This window comes from Choristoneura fumiferana, chromosome 27 (assembly GCF_025370935.1).
Source record: "Choristoneura fumiferana chromosome 27, NRCan_CFum_1, whole genome shotgun sequence".
In the NCBI taxonomy this organism is placed as follows: domain Eukaryota; kingdom Metazoa; phylum Arthropoda; class Insecta; order Lepidoptera; family Tortricidae; genus Choristoneura; species Choristoneura fumiferana.
The window spans coordinates 7,664,091-7,681,890 of NC_133498.1; the positions used below are offsets into that span (position 1 = coordinate 7,664,091).

The 17,800-nt window shown below is 37.8% G+C and overlaps 1 protein-coding gene across 1 annotated transcript in view; it reads left to right on the forward strand.

Annotated features, from left to right (window-relative positions):
• Positions 1-16,880: 16,880 nt before the first annotated feature.
• LOC141443249 (LIM and SH3 domain protein Lasp-like) overlaps positions 16,881-17,800 on the forward strand; it is a 7,726-nt gene continuing 6,806 nt past the window's right edge. The window contains exon 1 of the mRNA XM_074108458.1: positions 16,881-16,890. Within this exon, the coding sequence (XP_073964559.1) occupies positions 16,881-16,890 (10 nt within the window). The remainder of the gene's footprint in view (positions 16,891-17,800) is intronic.

A 17,800-nucleotide genomic window follows, 5' to 3' on the forward strand; every position in this document is an offset into this window, starting at 1 on the left:
GAAACATTCGTCGGAATCGCCTGTTGCCACAACACTGCACCAAGGAAGCTCTTGTCTGGTTATTAACTTACGGTGCAGTTTCAGAGTTGCCAGCGTTATTCTGGGGAAATATCTCGAATACGTTTTATTTGGATATTCGGTTGTGGAACTCCTCCAATAGACTTAAAGTGTGCTTAGTGTTTGCCCATCTTTAAATAAGTCTAGGCTAGTATTTTACATCAAAGAGATTTACCGGGTGTGGCTTGTAATATGAGAAATAATTTAAACATAGATCATACTCCTCCAAACTGAACAACATTAGTCAGCGACTTTTAAAAACAATTAGTTTTTTTTATTACACTTTTAAGTTTATTGAATAAGCAATGTAAAGCAAATTTTGCAGATATTTATTGGCGGTGGCTCTTACATCAGGAGACCCACTTGCTCGTTTGCCTTCCAGTCGTAATATATATATCTATCTATCTATCTATACATATAATAAAGCTGAAGAGGGTCGAAAGTCTGTACATGGAAGATATTCGAAAAAAAGTTGTCTGGGGATACTTAGATCGATAACAGAACACGTTCCAACAGTTTTAGATTTTTTTGTCTGTTGTCTGTTTATCTGTTTGTCGTTTATTTGACCGCGCATCACGTGAGAAAGCTGAAGGATTTTATGCAACTTTACTAATCTGACGAGAAAATCCCCGGCCAGGTTTAGGCTACAAAAATTCGACCCTTAGGGTATAAAATTTCAACCCTTAAAAGTGGAGGAGCTACTACATTCGATTCGATTGAGTTAAGTTTCCACCTTCAAGTTTTCATATACGTGCTATGACTATCAATACCTGATAAACTAACAGATGGCGCTGAAATTAATAAAGTTGTGACTCGAGTAAGCCACTGAGAAGGATTTTGCCAAATTAACTCTAAGTTTAAAGAGGGGTACGGATATCAACAAATTTAATTGAAAATTTAATTGATTTACTATATACGACTAAATTAAACGACAATAAAGTAATTGCCACACATTGCAATGCCATCTTTTAGAGAACTGGGTAAACAGTAAGTAATGGAGTAAACTAATAAAAAGAGTTACTTACATAGTTACTTAGTTTTTTAGCATTAGAAAAAGGGTAAACAATCTTGACGAGTCTTTTATTGAAAAACGTTTTAAAAAACAGTTGCTACTATTTTATGATACCAAAAGCATATATTATATCCTTGCTAATTGTTACTATTTGTTGTGACTTATTTGCAAAAGTTTTTCAATATAAAGACACATCAAGATCGCTTGCCTTCTTTCTAATGCTAAAAAAAAGAAGTATTAGTAATGGTAAAATCAACACACATATCAACACGCGTACGAGTATAAAGTATCGCTATCGAGTACCCTGCTACACTAACAGATGGCGCTGATTTAGCCAAATTAACTAAGTTTAAAGAGGTGTACGGATATCAAGAAATTTAACTGAATAGGTAATTGATTAAATAATACAACAAAAATAAATTAATTGCCACACATTTCACAGTGGCATCTTATGGAGAACTATTGAAACAAACGAGTTAACATAGTTACGTAGTGGTTACATCAACACTCATATTCAACACGCGTATAATTAATTAATAGAAAAATGTCATAAATTATTCCTAATTTATTTATATCCGGAATACGAAAATTCGGCGAAGAACTAGGGTCACTGACATAGCTCGAAAAATTATATGCAAGTTGAAGTGGCAATTGCAGGCCACATCGCTCGAGAACAGATATTATTATTATTCATTGGGGAGAAGTCCTCGAGAGCGGCGACCGGAAGACGAAGCGTGGCAGGCCTCCTCCAGGTAGAATGACGACATTGTGAGACTTGCGGGAAACCGGTGGATGCAAGTGGCGAGTTGTGTTCATTGTAATTTATAATTTATTTGTATTGTAATATTATTGATTATATGTAGGTACGTTAGTCTGTAAGGTATTTATTGTATGGGCCAAGTTGCCCGAAATAAATGGATTTTATACGAGTATTATTATTGTGGCGTTGTAAGGGGTAGGCCTTTTCGATCAGTGGACCTCTTCCGGCTGATGATGACGAATTATATCGCATCCATATTCATACGTATTGCCTCTTTAAGCACTTAATAAAGGTCACGAAGGTGACTACTTAAAAAAAAAACATTTTCTCTTTCTTTTGCGGAGAAATTTACAACGATTTCGATTTGGGACTCGCATTTTATAGGCGTTACCATGCCTTCCCGAAAAACGAATCGACTACCAGGGGCACGGCACGGTCTCAGGAGTCTGAGGAAGACCGCGATGGAGACTCAGTGCCGCTCTAGCCGGGCAGGCCGCTTCGCTTTCGGCTGAAACGCAGCCAGCGCGAGGCTGGGTTATCCCAAAGACATTTACGCAATCTTTGAGATCACTCGATGTAGGAAAAAGTAAGCGAAGAATAAAAATCTTATTTCTTGAGCAATTTAGATGTGAAACTTGGTGATCATGATCAGATTTTTCAGTTGATTGTTTAGCTGTAGTTTGAAGGATTTTTCGAAATTCCAAGAACGGCCAATGCGGGACATAACTTCATTCTATCGAGTATTGTGTAAATATAAAAATTACGCAGACGAAGTCGCGGGCAAACATAGTATATTATATATATATATAAGTGTTAATGAACTAATAAATGTGACAACAGTATTTTAATCGGCGAAAATTCAATTTAAATTCTCCTGATATCATGCATTCTGTCAATCTTGAGATAAAGATGGTTTCTTGCTCAATTAAAGGTGCGACCAAACCGCTGCTTAAAAAACGGTGACGTCACGGAATCGCAGTGACGCACCGTATGCGCACCGTTTTTTTGCATGCTTTCCACACCGTTGCTTAAAATACGCAAACGGTGCGGAATCGCAGTGACGACAAGACTTTTGTTCGGAAAGTCCTGACGTTTACGGCACGTCCCTGCGATTCCGTATTTAAGCAGCGGTGTGGAGAGCATGCGATAAAAAACGGGTGCGATACGGTGCGTCACTGCGATCCGTGCCGTCACCATTTTTTAGCAGCGGTTAGTCGACCTTAAAACGTGATTAGAAGTCTATCTGAATACACGCTTTAGGGACAAAGCGTATCTTTCACAATGCTTGCCTGTCCGTACTAGTAATACGAATGATTCATAATAAATATTGCAATTTCATGTAAGTATCACATTTATTTCCAACACTAACATTTTTAATTACAGTGTGCAGAGCCCCTCCTCCCTCAGAAAAAATGTAGAAAGAAGAAGAAAGGTTTATTTTTGCTCCATAAGTACCACCTAAAACTAAGACTAGAACTAGCACTAAAACCTTGGTGACCGGCTAGCACTAAAACTATTGTTACTTGTGACACGGCAGGATACCAAACAGGGTCTCCACTCAGCATGTGTTGCCGCACATTATTACGCGCTGATCGTTTCTGATATAGATGAACAAGCATAAAAAATAATGTTTTCAGACTTTTCTTATGGGTTGTGTTATAAGACCTACCTTCATAATCAAATTTTAAGTTTCTAGGACAACTGGATGTACCCCATAGGTTTTTCAGGTACAAGTTTCTATGGAAATACCATAGATACCTATAAATTTGTACGGTACCTTCAATACGCGAGTCCGACTTGTATTTGACCTTTTTGAAACATTTTAGTACTATTTATTAGGTATTTGTTTTAAAAACGTTAGACAATCTTTCCTCCTACTTTGTTTATCTCGATTTCAAACGCTAATTCGCTTAGCTTATAAGTAGATTTTTCCCCGCTCGTAATTTAGCGCCTTGCCCGGGAATTTAAACCGATTGGTTAAGCAATTTTAAAATGTTGTAATAGCTACTGTACTTTTAGGATGATGATCTTGATGATGATTCTATATTTTTGTATAAGTATATATCATGGTAGCCTAGCGATTTGACCTTGGCTTCTCTTCAAGCCCGGGCTCAACCTTTGACTTTTACAAAAAATATGTGGGAGGGATGGGATTCCTATGACAATGACAACGGGACGTACCTAATTGGAAGTATCTCCTTCCAAACAAATAAATCATTTTCAAATCGGTTTACAGATAAGGACGCAGTATGACGCACGCAGTTTTGAGGTACAAACTAAAATTTATAAAAAAACGAGTTTATAACATCCTCCTGTTTCGTAAGTAGCTGGTTAAAATAAATTTCAAATAAATCCCGAGGAAATCCTACTCCAAGCAGTACCCTAAATTCAGTATTCTTCGATACCGGCTACCGCATCCAACCGATTAGTGCCGCGATGCGCGCGCGCTGGTCGGACCACCCGCCGTCAGTTGCTATCGTAGTGGATTCCCAATAAAACTGGGGTTTGGGCCCACTTCAGTGGAAAAATAATGCTATTAGTGCCAACCGCTAATGCTTTACTTGAAATCAAGATTGTAAGCAAACATGAAACCAAACTATCAAAGTAGCAAGTATCCGGCTCGAAGGACCAAATAAATAAAATGATAAACTGACTAATGTAATATAATTAACTAAAAGATTTCCTTGCTCACCCGCGACCTTAATAATAATGGTTTTAAATAATTAAATATCCTTGAGAGGAAAATAAGACACCCATCCTTTAGAATGACATTTAATTGTGTTATTTTTTAATAATTCAAATTACGAAATAACTCATAAACAATAAAAGGGTAAAACGAAATAAAAAGGTTAGATCTTGAAGACATGGTAAGCAATATGCTTTCTTATGAGAATGCTTTTTGACACAACATTGAGGTGCAGGCCACGTTTATTTTGAATTCTCTTAGGACTGTTAATCTATTTATAAGATAAGAAAATTTGAGGGTGGGAGTCCAAAAAGTCCAAATAATTAAAGTTTTTCCTAGATGGGGGTGGGAGGGAGCCTATATTGATCTTAAATTATATCATTAAAGTAAGTTTTTGGAAAAAAAAAAAACATTTTTAATACAAGCTTTTTTTTTACTGTAATATTTGTCGACTATACTTGCATTGCCACCCAAACTAAATTTGCATACCAAATTTCAAGTCGATGCCATTAACAGTTGAAGAATTCCGTCCTGCGGAGACGATCCTTGCCGGACTATTAAAATGTCACTACCAGATCATTGTATTGTCGCGCAATTTACAAAAGTATGCCAAATTTCAAGTCAATACAACTACTGGAAGATGGTCGAAATTAACTTGCAATATTTTTGACTACAGACAGACAGACAACGGGACAGGTGAAACTAAATAAAAGCTCGTGATAAGCAATATTTTTTCTGATTATTCTTCGCAATTTTGGTAGATATACTAATCTTTTGTAAGATCAAAATTATAGAAGTGGAAGATTCTCGAGTGGCAACCACGAACCGGAAGACGAAGCGTTGATAGGCCCATTAGGTGGACTGACGATATTGCAAGAGTTGCGGGCAACCCGTGGATACAAGTGGCGAGTTGTCGTTCGTTGTCGTTCGTTGAGACTTTTGTTCATTAATAGACGTCTTCCGGGTGATGATGATGATGCTGTAGAATGAAAGGTGATGGAGGTTTCAAGCCTTTTTTAGGGTTCCGGAGCCAAAATGGCTCTTTTATAGTTTCGCCATGTCTGTCTGTCAGTCTGTCCGTCCGTCCGCGGCTTTGCTCAGGGACTATCAATGCTAGAACGCTGTAATTTTGCACGGATATATATTATTATGTAAACTATGCCGACAAAATGGTACAATAAAAAAAACAAAAAAAAAATTTTTTTAGGGTACCTCCCATAGACTCCCATAGTCCCCCCCCCGTCCCCCCTCTAAAATCTAAACCGGTGGATGGAAAAAATTTGAAAAAATTCAGGATGGTAGTAAAGTATATCAAACTTTCAAGGAAAACTATAACGGCTAAGTTTGCTTGAGAATTATTAGTACATAGTTTATGAGTAAATAGCAGCCTAAGGTATAAAATATACCTAAACTTGGAAGATTCCGTCTAAAATACGAAATTCTTAAAAAAATATTACTTAAATTTTTCGTAATGGCTACGGAACCCTATTTTGGGCGTGTCCGACACGATCTTGGCCTGTTTTTTACTTAGGGATTTTAATTTTTAAGTGGCTTTATTTTTGCGGGAATGGCAAAAAAAGTTGACAACACTGCCGGCCGGATATACCCGAAGTTAGCCGATGCCGCACAATGTTGCACGATGACCAGTAATTCGTCGCGGGACCAGTAGCTATCACGGTCTATCAATGAAATTGTAGCAGGGGTTCCTGAATTGTCAAAGTTTTTTTTATGACAATATTGTTACAGTTTACCTGTGTGAACCGATCTTTGAAATCACACAACGCTTAAATAACATTCGAAAGTGGAAATCTGTGTTTGCTGCAAAAAAAAAAAAAGTTAAGAAGATTATTTTTACTAAAGCCGACAACCCACGAAAAAAAGCCGCGGTGGCCTAAGGTCTGACAGGCTATAGCCTCTAAAGCAGAGGATCGTGGGTTCTAATCAACCCACTCTGGATTTTTCGAAATTACATTTGAAATTTACCACGAGCTAATACGGTAAAGGAAAACATCGTGAGGAAACCTGCGCAAACTTGCCAAGCACTTCACTGGTGTGACGTTCCTAATCCGAATTGGGCCCGTGGGAATTACAGCCTAACCCCTCTTATCTTGAGAGGAGCCCTGTGCCCAACAGTGGGACGTACATCGTATTGTAAAAACAAAGCTGCAAAAATTCGAAAGAAAAACGAGACGCCGAAGCAAATTAAATAAAGTAAAGCCATTTCGCAATATTAATACTGAGAGCTCTTTCCAAGTTTGCAAACAGAATTAATTCCGGGTTCCGTAGGCTGGCAAACAAGGGCTCATTATAACTATCCCTCATACCCCGCGCAAGAGAGACAGGGACAGAAGGACTTCTTTGAACAAAAATAAATACATAAATCGAGCGACAATTGACATCACCAGTGCTTGTTATGTAAGATATCATCATCATCATCATCATCATCATCAGCCCGAAGACGTCCACTGCTGGACAAAGGCCTCCCCCTTAGAACGCCACAATGAACGACAACTTGCCACTTGCATCCACCGGTTTTATTTGGGGGGGGGGGTTGCCATAATCCCCACGCTTGGCAGGCGGCTTGGGGATCGCAGTGTTTGCTGATGGTTTACGCAGAAGACGCTGCTGCCCGTCTTCTGGATTTTTCCCTTAGTCGCCTTCTACGACACCCAACGGAATGAGATGGGGGGGAGCTATTCTTGTCCGGCCACCCCACGGATATAAGATATACAAGGTGTTAATTAAATAACTGAAAACCATTCATATTAAGTTAGTTGATTGCATTTATTTTTGAATTCCTTCATTATTTTAAAAGATATTCGTGTGTTTTGCTAAGTTAGTAATTCTACTTCATTTCTAACTCTACACTCATAATTTGTATTTGTCAGTTGCACTTAGACGTTTTTAGAAGAAAATCCATAGAAAATCACACAGTGACAGCAAACCGGCCAGTATTAAACTATCGAAATAGTATGAAACCTCGCTAAAATATTTAATTGGCGCCTGTTGCAGTCGTAATTTTTAGACTGGGCACAATAAAAAAGGGATTTATGAACACAAACACAACCTAATTTAAAACTTAGTGTAATCGATTCTACTCTCGATCCTGAGCAAACTACTTTCTAGTTTTCAGTTATTTAATTAACACCTTGTATATTATTATTATACGAGCGAGGCGTGCCACGGTGCGACCCTTTCATAATCAATGAGGGCTATCGTTTTTTGTCTCACTAGATGGCGCACTGTTGCGTAAGGTTTTTAAGTATGGCTTTCAAAGTCTGTTATTACGGGCGTGAAAACAAAGTTTAGATTAAAATTATATTTAATACACCTTAAAACCGTACCATAAAAATTTCGTGCATGTCACAGTGTTGCATAGTCCCCGTTTTGTTCGGAAAAAGTGAGACAAAGGTTTCTGAAAGACAAAAGTCTCAAAACACAGACATTAATTGCCTCAGAACGCATATTTGCCATAATTAATTTCAGATATTGCAAAATATTCACAAAATGATTCTAATTATAAATAAACCCGCGTAGCTCATCCAAAAAACTATGAGATTTGACATTTCGGAGACCTCACGCTACACTAGCGCCTCTAGTGGCGAATTCATTCGCGATAGCCCTCATTTCGTTACGATTTCTTAGGCAGATGTAGATTTACCCTGGACGCGATTCAGTTTCTTTGACTGTACAGGGAACAGAGGAAATTAACAGATTGCCTGAGAAACATATTACGTATAAAAGCAACGTTATCCCTTAAACGAATTTCGTCCATTCAGTAAAACTTTGTTTTTTTTTAATAGTTTTAGTTAATTATATTCGTGAACATTTTTTTGGCAACCCGTGGGTTAGTTCAGAAACTTATTTTATTTGATATTTTTTTAACAAAAAAGTAAAACCGACTCCCAATAAATAAAAAATCCCTTGAAAATATTTTTCTAGGTACCTACTAGATCGAAGTCGGTGACGAGCCAGCAGGAGTAGAACAATAGTCGTCTACCTCACCTACATACTATGGGTTTCAATCCCTCCTGCTGGGTGTACCTAGAAAAATATTTTCAAGGGTTTTGTAGTCGGTTCTATTTTTACCCGACTGCTTTGTTATTTTTTAATTTTTTTGGAGTCGGTGCATTGAGGATAGGCAGCACTAGCGCTGCTGAGATGTGCTGGCGCGCTGCTGCGGCGCCAACTAACAGCTACCTACCCTGGAATTGACCTACTGCACGCGGTTGAGCTTTTTACCGGTTATTTCAAACAAAATGTGTGCTAACGGGCCTGCTGTGGCGGTCGCCCTTACACTGGAGGGTGAAGAATGCCGGCCATATTTCACGGAGACGTGTAGGTGGCCGGAGGGCGGATTAGCCGCGTGCACTGCCGAGCAGGCGTATTGGTATCAACAGGATTTTGCAGTGTGCTTTAGTTTTAAAAGGGCACTGCGGTTATAAAGGGGGAGGTTTATTACCGTGATTTGTCTCGTACTCGCCTTGTTTCAAGGGATATTAGTTATTGTTATTATTATTATCATTTTCCCAGTTGTGTTCGTTACAATTTTTATTTCCAAATTGCACTGAAAATAAAACAAACTCAAGAGCCTCTTCTTCTTAAAAGGGACGGCAATGCACCCGTAATGCTACCTTGTACAACATGCGTGTACTAATTATTCTTTTTATTCGGTGATTCTACTTATGTTGTAAACCTCTTGGTAAATTTAACAATTAAAATACCAACGTGACCAGCTTATAACATTTGAATCCCTTCGACATTGTTATTTCAAAGTTCAGTACTTATCTCAAAAACGGCTAAACCGACATTTATCACACATAGGTTCTCTGCCTTTTCCCAACTCACGTTTCCCAAACGTTTCATTTGGCGAACTGTTTCGTTTGCCAACTCAATACTTTCTCTGAAACTATATTTTTTTCTGAACTTTCATAAAAAAAACCTAACCTAACCTACTGTGTTCTATAAAAGCATTCGGAGAAAATTGAGAGTTGGGAACTGAAACAGTAAAATAATTGCTAGTTCTAGTCTTAGTTTTAGGTGGTACTTATGGAGCCAAAATAAACCTTTCTTTCTTTAATTCTGCGAAAAGGGAGATCCTGGTGAAAATAACCTGACCTTAGAATAACGAAACCCACCTGCGAACATCGGTTGGCCCGAAGTGGTTATATTCTTCGCGGTATAATTGGTTCTTGCCGATCGCTTGACACATTCTTGGCGATGCAAGACAGATGGGTAAATTAGCTCAGGGGTCACCGACCGGCGCCCTAATGGAGGGCCCTAATAGGGTTACAGGCTCTGGCGGAAGATGTCGTAAGTGGATAAGCGAACTTCGATAGCGCGGCGAGGGTGTTGTTCACTTATACCGTGCGAATATCGGCGTACTCTAAAAAGTTGCTTAAGTAAGTGTTATTTCCAAAGTCCAGAATACATACCAAATCCCATACGAATTCGTCCAGCCGTTTTAGCATGAAGGAGTGGCAAACACGCGCATGTGTAGGTACTCACAAACTTTCGCAGCTACAATATAAAAATAAATCAAATGAAATTAAGTAAATCTTTATTTGCTGGAATACGTTTACAAGATCTTAAGTAATTAAATTACAGTCACAGAATTCAGGCGACAGCTCAACGAGCATATTTTTAAAAAACAATTGTTCTTCAATAAATTACAATATTAATGAGTATAAATAAATCCGAATCCAAGCCGTGGTGGCCTAGTGGTTTGAACTATCGCCTCTCAAGCAGAGGTCGTGGGTTCAAACCCCGGCTCGCACCTCTGAGTTTTTCGAAATTCATGTGCGGAATTACATTTGAAGTTTACCACGAGCTTTGCGGTGAAGGAAAACATCGTGAGGAAACCTGAACAAACCTGCGAAGCAATTCAATGGTGCGTGTGAAGTTCCCAATCCGCACTGGGCCCGCGTGGGAACTATGGCCCAAGCCCTCTTGTTCTGAGAGGAGGCCTGTGCCCAGCAGTGGGACATATATAGGCTGAGATGATGATGATGATAAATAAATCCATGTCATTCTTGAATTAAAACAAAAGCTTTTGAATTTAACAATGTCAATTTAAAATTAAAGAAATGACAATAAATTCCATTAGAATTTTTATGGTTCATAAATTCTTTAATAGTATAAAAACAATTACTTAGCAACCAGTCAACGTTTATTGGAATTTTGAAAAAATATATATTTACCCCAATTATAGATATCATAGTTATTCTTTGTATTAAAACGTGCTGCATTTTATTTCATCTCACCCTGCCAAGCTTTACTCGTAAACCTGAACATTATTGCATTGCATCCAATGGCATGATTCCGCTAAAACGTATGAGCGGGAAAAATTCTGCGTTCCTAGCTAGAGGAACCCCACTGTAAACTGCCCGCTACACTCTGGCTAAATTCATGTGCGACATAAGATACAGTGGTTCAAAGATCGTCATGAACGAGGGTGATTTTTGTACAAGGGTGCTTTATTTCATTAATAATATTATGATAATCATTAAGTACCTTTATATTATTAGTGCTTTAATCTCAAAATACCAACTAAAAACCACAACTAAACAAAACATCCAAACGCGACACTGACCAAACGTGATACTGTAAAATCTTCTTACTATTTTTGATTGTTTATTGACTCTCTGCCATGAACTTGGCCCGATCCCCTAAGTTTGATAAAAAAAACCGGCCAAGAGCGTGTCGGACACGCCCAAAATAGGGTTCCGTAGCCATAACGATAAAATTAAGTAATATTTTTCTAAGGATTTCGTATTTTATGCGGAATCTTCCAAGTTTAGGTATATTTTATACCTTACGCTGCTATTTACTCTTAAACTACTAATAATTCTCAAGCAAACTTAGCCGTTAAAGTTTTCCTTGAAAGTTTGATAAACTTACTACCATCCTGAATTTTTTCAAATTTTTCCACCCACCGGTTTAGATTTAAGAGGAGGGGGACGCTCGATTTTCATGAAAATTTGCATTTTAAAGTTGAATATTTCGCAAACAAATTACTGAATAGAAAAATCGTCTTAGCAAACCCCTAATGGTCTTAAAAGACCTATCCAACGATACCCCACACTATATAGGATTGGATGAGAAAAATAAACTCACCCCCACTTTACGTCTATGGAAGGTACCCTAAAAAATTTTGTATTGCACCATTTTGTCGGCATAGTTTACATAAATATCCGTGCAAAATTACAGCTTTCTAGCATTGATAGTCCCTGAGCAAAGCCGCGGACGGACGGACAGACAGACAGACAGACATGGCGAAACTTATTTAATATTAATTACTCCCATTTTCTTTCACACTGTCGCAATATTTAGGAAATATTTTTTGGTGAAACGTAAACTTTTTTCTAAATCCACACACCTGAAGAACCTGAATTTACGATTAACTCTCATAGGATCCATTTTTAGGCTAGGATCTCCACAAAATAACACCTGGTTGGGCTGCTTACAAAGTCAAAGTCAAAACTCTAACAATATCTATAAAGTGTGGAGACGCCAGCGTTCTCCCCCACACACAAGGTAAACGCAGAGTGTATGCGGCACGTACCTACAACCGTGGAATATGCCTGCGTCCCGATGCGATGATCCAATTTTTAATAAACCGGAGAGAATGTAGAGTAGGTAGAATGTAGGGCCGCCATGATATATAAAAATGGAGGACAAAAATCCTACTAATATTAATATTGTTTCAATTAGAGGTAGATTAGATAAAAATTAAACTAAAAAAAACATATTAAATGATATTTTAACGGATAACTCACGTCTTAAACCGAGTTTAGCTCGACATGTTTCGGGCAGTCGCGCGAGCAGAACAGTGGCGCGTAGTGTGCGTGTTGCGGCAGCCGCCGAGTCGCGTGCTCCTGAGAAGAAGGGCTACGAAATAGCCCGAAACATGTCTAGCTAAACTCGGTTTAAGACGTGAGTTATCCGTTACAATATCATTTAATATGAGTGAGTCTCACGTTAGTTTCATATTAAAAAAAAAAACATGTTTAAAAACAAGGTTTTATGTAAGTACTTTATGCTCTAGAAAACGAAAATAAACATTAAAAACCTTGGTAGGTACCTACACCAAACTTATCAACTCAATTTTAAATTTCGACCAAGTATGAGTCGTCGGGTACCGAGGGTAGGTACCGTATAAATTTGCCCTGCTCCCTGCTCCTAAGCAAAATGTACGCATTGTCGGGTAATTTTTGATTGGTTAGCATTACCTCAACTATTGGTTACTAGAGCCAGCTTCATTGGTATTATACCTCTAAGTTTGACACCAATGTCTGTATGTCTGTCTGTCTGTGGCATCGTTGCTGTCAAACGGATTTACCAATTATGATGCGTTTTTTTATGCGTAAGCGAGTTTCCTTTCTATGGTTCTTAGCTATGTTTCATTAAAATCGGTTCGTCCATTTTGGAGATATTGAACTTTTAAAATTAAAATGACAATGTCGGGGGTTTTCAACGTTTAGACGTTGATTAGCTTAGAATAAATAATAAGTCAGGAACTGTATCTGCGCTAGAAAAATAGCCTTGCGTGTCCTAGTAGCCGGGGCTTAAAAGCGTGTTCTGCGCGTCATCTGTCGTGCATTGACATTGCTTCTCGCGCGCAAACCAATCCCTACTTTATAACCCGTCAACAAGCACGTCTATTTGCAACCTCGAAAATGATTCGTATTTGAATCATAAATCGTTTTGGTTTAAACTATGGCCACTTTTTGTGTGGAATTTGTTCTGAGTTACGCTTCCTGACTTATTATTTATTCGTAGCTTTTGATTGCATTGACTTCCAAGTCATCATGTCCTCGCTAACACAGCAGCATGGTGTAAGGAGCCACCGCGCGTTATTATTTACATTATTGCCGTCTTGGCCGGGCTCATGGCTTCCATATTTTCCACGAAAAACTGTACATGTTTTGCTTTATTAGAAACACGGCTGGGGTGTAAAAGGGCCTATGTCACATGGAAAAAGTAAAGGTAAGACTACCTTAAAATAGTAGACATTAAGATATTAAATGAAAGTTAATCCGGACAACTCACGCCTTCATCGAGGAATCCTAGGGATAGGGCTACGAATTAGCCCAAAACATACAGGTGCACATGCAGGTGGTAGGACCTTGTGCAAGGTTCGCCCGGATTGCTACCACCATCTTGCTCGCTAATCCTGCCGTGAAATAGCAGTGCTTGCATTGTTGTGTTTCGGCGTGGAGAGTAAGACAGCCGGTGAATTACTGGCACTTGAGGTATCCCATCTTAGGCCTCTAGGTTGGCAACGCATATGTAATCCCCCTGGTGTTGCAGGTGTCTATGGGCGGTGCTAATCTCTTACCATCAGATGACCCACTTGCTCTTTTGCCATCCAGTCGAATAAAAAAAAAAAAAAAAAACATGTCGAGCTAAACTCGATTTAAGACGTGAGTTATCTGGATTAACTTTCATTTTATAAATATGAGTGGGTCTCATGGTAGTTTCATGTTCAAAATAGACATAGCTCCCAGTCACCTGCATACAATCGGACAAGGACTCCGTTACCACCGCGCACCGTGTTTGTCACTTTTCTCCACGATTTGTCAAGAAAATATAGTCCATTTATTTTAAGATATTTGAAATATAACGGTAAAATTTGCACACGATTTTAAATGAAACAACGAAATTATTTAAGATTATGTTAAATTCTATAATAAAAACATAACTACCGCTACTTAATTTATACATGTAGGTATAGGTATTTTTAGTCCATTTGTGTTCGAATTACCGAGAAAGTGATTTACAATTTGACCGTTAATTCAAACCTTAAATCAAACGGAGTATACCTACCTCTAAAAATAAAACTCGAATAGATTGAACCATTATTATGTAGTAAAGCAAATCAAATGATATTACAAATATTAAAGTAGGTACCTATTGCTAGTAGAAATAATTAATTGGTGCTTAAAGTTTGTAAAAATGTTGTGGGTAGTTTGTTTGTGAAAAATTAAGTAGCCACTCGGGGATTTACAATGACAAATTCAATTGTTGGTTTTGCTTCGTTAGTCCAACATCTGGTGAATGGTTGTATTTCTTTGAGGATGAAGTATTGTTGAGTTCGAAACGCGGTGGGTGTGTTCTTACAGTGTAGAGAAGAAGGAGCTGCATGAAGATACATTTGTCGCATAGCATAGCTACCATATGGTCGCGAGTTCAACATATTCGACGTCTTTTAGTATATTAAGGGGCTGTTTCACCATCCATTGATTAGCGTTAACCGACGGTTAAATGTGATGCCGTCTCCGTCTATTCAAACAAAACAAATAGAGACTGCATCACACCTAACCGCCAGTTAACACTAATCAATGGATGGTGAAACAGCCCCTTAATATTTCGCACTCTTAGATCAATAGCTTGATTAAGTGAAAAATAATATATCATTTTAATTTAGACTTCATTAAACTGCGATTTGTAAATATGGTATTAATTTAAACCCAGGAATATAATAATGATTTAATAATCACCGCTATTAATTTGTCTCGAACGGTGACTTGAGAGAATGAATTAAATAAAATGTAAGTACAACTCAACGGTGCGACACGTATACATAAATCTACTTACAAATTGAGGGATGGGTAGAACTTAATCGATATCGATAAAGCTCTAGGGTGCGTGCCGACTGTCTTACACAATATATGTAAAACTTTATTGTACCTATAAGACGACCAGACTACCTAACCAAATTTTACTGTAAAACATCATAATAGGTAGGTACTATCAAAAAATATATCTACTACCATTGCTATTTCTATAATAACTTTTTAGAATTGTCTGATTTAATATCAAAAAGATGCGTTCAAAATTGGTTAGCTCTTAAACTATGCACAGAAAAACAAATAAAAAGCAATAAACTAAATTGCCAAACAAACTTCATAAAATATCTGTCTAAATTTATCCTAAATTCATGTTAAAGTTAAATCCATCCATCTTAAGCCATTGTTTACTAGCAGTCCTACTAATATTAGCCATGCCATGCAAGAGTTAAGTAAAAAAAAAAAAAAAAAGACATTTATTGCCACATTAAAAAAAATACAATGAACATAACAAAATACAAAAATAAAAAACAACACACGTTACAAATATGTGGCAATAGGCTCAAGCTCAGCAACACGACCACCGGCGGCGCTGATTTTCAGCCTGCGCCCGTCTCGCGGCACGTTTACACAGTCAGTAATGCGGGGTTCATAGTTGGCTTTCCGTTCGAGCTCGCCTTGAAAAGGACCAAGGTTTAATTCGCAACATGTCGAGCGTGTCTCGAGTGACTATCGTAATAATTATTATTAAAGCTTGTACTAAAAAAAAAAACAATTTTATCTACATGCATATCATAACTTCCTATTATAGGGGAGAGCAGGTAGGCTTCGTACAGAGGGAGCATTCGTACAGTAGTCATATCTCCACTACCAAAAACACATTGATGCGATTGTATTTGTGTGCATGACTCCCACTCACACGTATAGGCTGACCGCGGAGCGGAGCGGCACTGCGGCGGCCAGCTTCGTCAGGGCAAATCGAAACGTGTTTTCGCTCCACATAAGTAATTTTTGGATTCAGTTTTGAATGCGTTTATCTCTAATAACTTTTTCTCAAATCGCTTACGTTTTATCCATGGGTTATATGTTAATGCTCTAGTTTTTCGTGTTAACGTTATTTTTGACATAATCTTAGCGGGTATTTTTATTGTGATTTAATTTGTTGCTTTTTTGTGTTGGGGTGCCTTCGTTCATTGATGAGTGGGTAGATTCGTACTGTACGAATGTACCCGCGTTAATATTTATGTTTTTTTTTATTGTTTCCGAGTCATGCCTTGAATATACGTAAATAAAAAAACCGGCAAAGTGCGAGTCGGACTCGCGCACAAAGGGTTCCGTACCATTAACTACTCAACATTAGACGTTAGCAAAAAAACGGCAAAAATCAAGTTTGCTGTATAGGAGCCCCCTTAAATATTTATTTTATTTGAATTTTTTTTATTCTTAAAGGGATTATACAACTAAAAATTCTGTGAATATTTCAAGCTTCTACCTGTTGCCACTATTAAATATCAAGCAAAAAACACAGTAAAACAATCACGTTTATTGTATGGGAGCCCCCCTTAAATATTTATTTTATTCTGTTTTTAGTACTTATTGTTATAGCGGCTACAGTAATACATAATCTGTGAAAATTTTAAGTGTAACTATTACGACTCAAGACAGACAGAGCCCTGTGACGGACGGACGGACAGACAGACAGACAGCGGAGTCTCAGTAATAGAGTTACGTTGATACCTTTTGGGTACGGAACCCTAAAAAGGGAACTCGAACAGAGCAGGTAGACGAGAAACAATGAAATCTGGTATGCAGGAAGTGTTAGACAATACCTTGTCTATTAGAAAAGCTGGTTAAAATTCGGTATCAAATCTACAACACTTGAAACTCGCTTAGAAAAGTTCCACAAGAAAACAGTTCCTGAAAACGATGGTAGGTACAATCCCAAAGCATGTGTTTAGCTCGAAAATTTGCGTCAAATCAAGTATTACGACTGATGAAGAGGATGCTTTGAACAACAACATCACGGGGTGTTCTAAAGTATTATTTAGACTAAGCAATTAATAAAAAAAGACAGATTTTGATTAAGACTGAATTATAATATGATTCTGTGTTATTTTCGACCTCATTAAATATTTGTAGTTTGTATAAATTGCTATTTTGTTACTCTGTACGGAGGCTCCCCACTATGTACGAATGTACCTTCCACCGTGTACGAAGCTACCCCGAGCGTGAGGTGCTTTCGTACGTTTCTCATTTTTTGGGAAAACAGTCACAACTTTGAAATGTTGCCATTTGGCAACTCTAACGAATACTACTATTGTAACTAGATATATAGGCATGTGGTAGTATTTCAATTATTTTGAAATTAGTTACTGGTTAATTTTTACAAGGCCTAGAGTAAAAAGTGTACGAATCCTACCTGCTCTCCCCTATGTTCAGAAACGACTATCAAATGGCCTTATTAAAGAAACCTGGTATCTGCGGGTGCATCTTAATATTTAGTATCGGTAATATTTTTTTTAACAATGCATATCTGTACATATTGTAGAAAACTTATGACATGCATGTAGATAATAATTATTATTCAGTTCAAAGTCAAAGTCAAAGTCAGTCAAAGTCAAAATCAAATACAGGCCATATCTGAACATATTATAGAAAACTTATGATACATACATATGTAGATAAAGTTATGTATGCGGCTATATATAATTAGG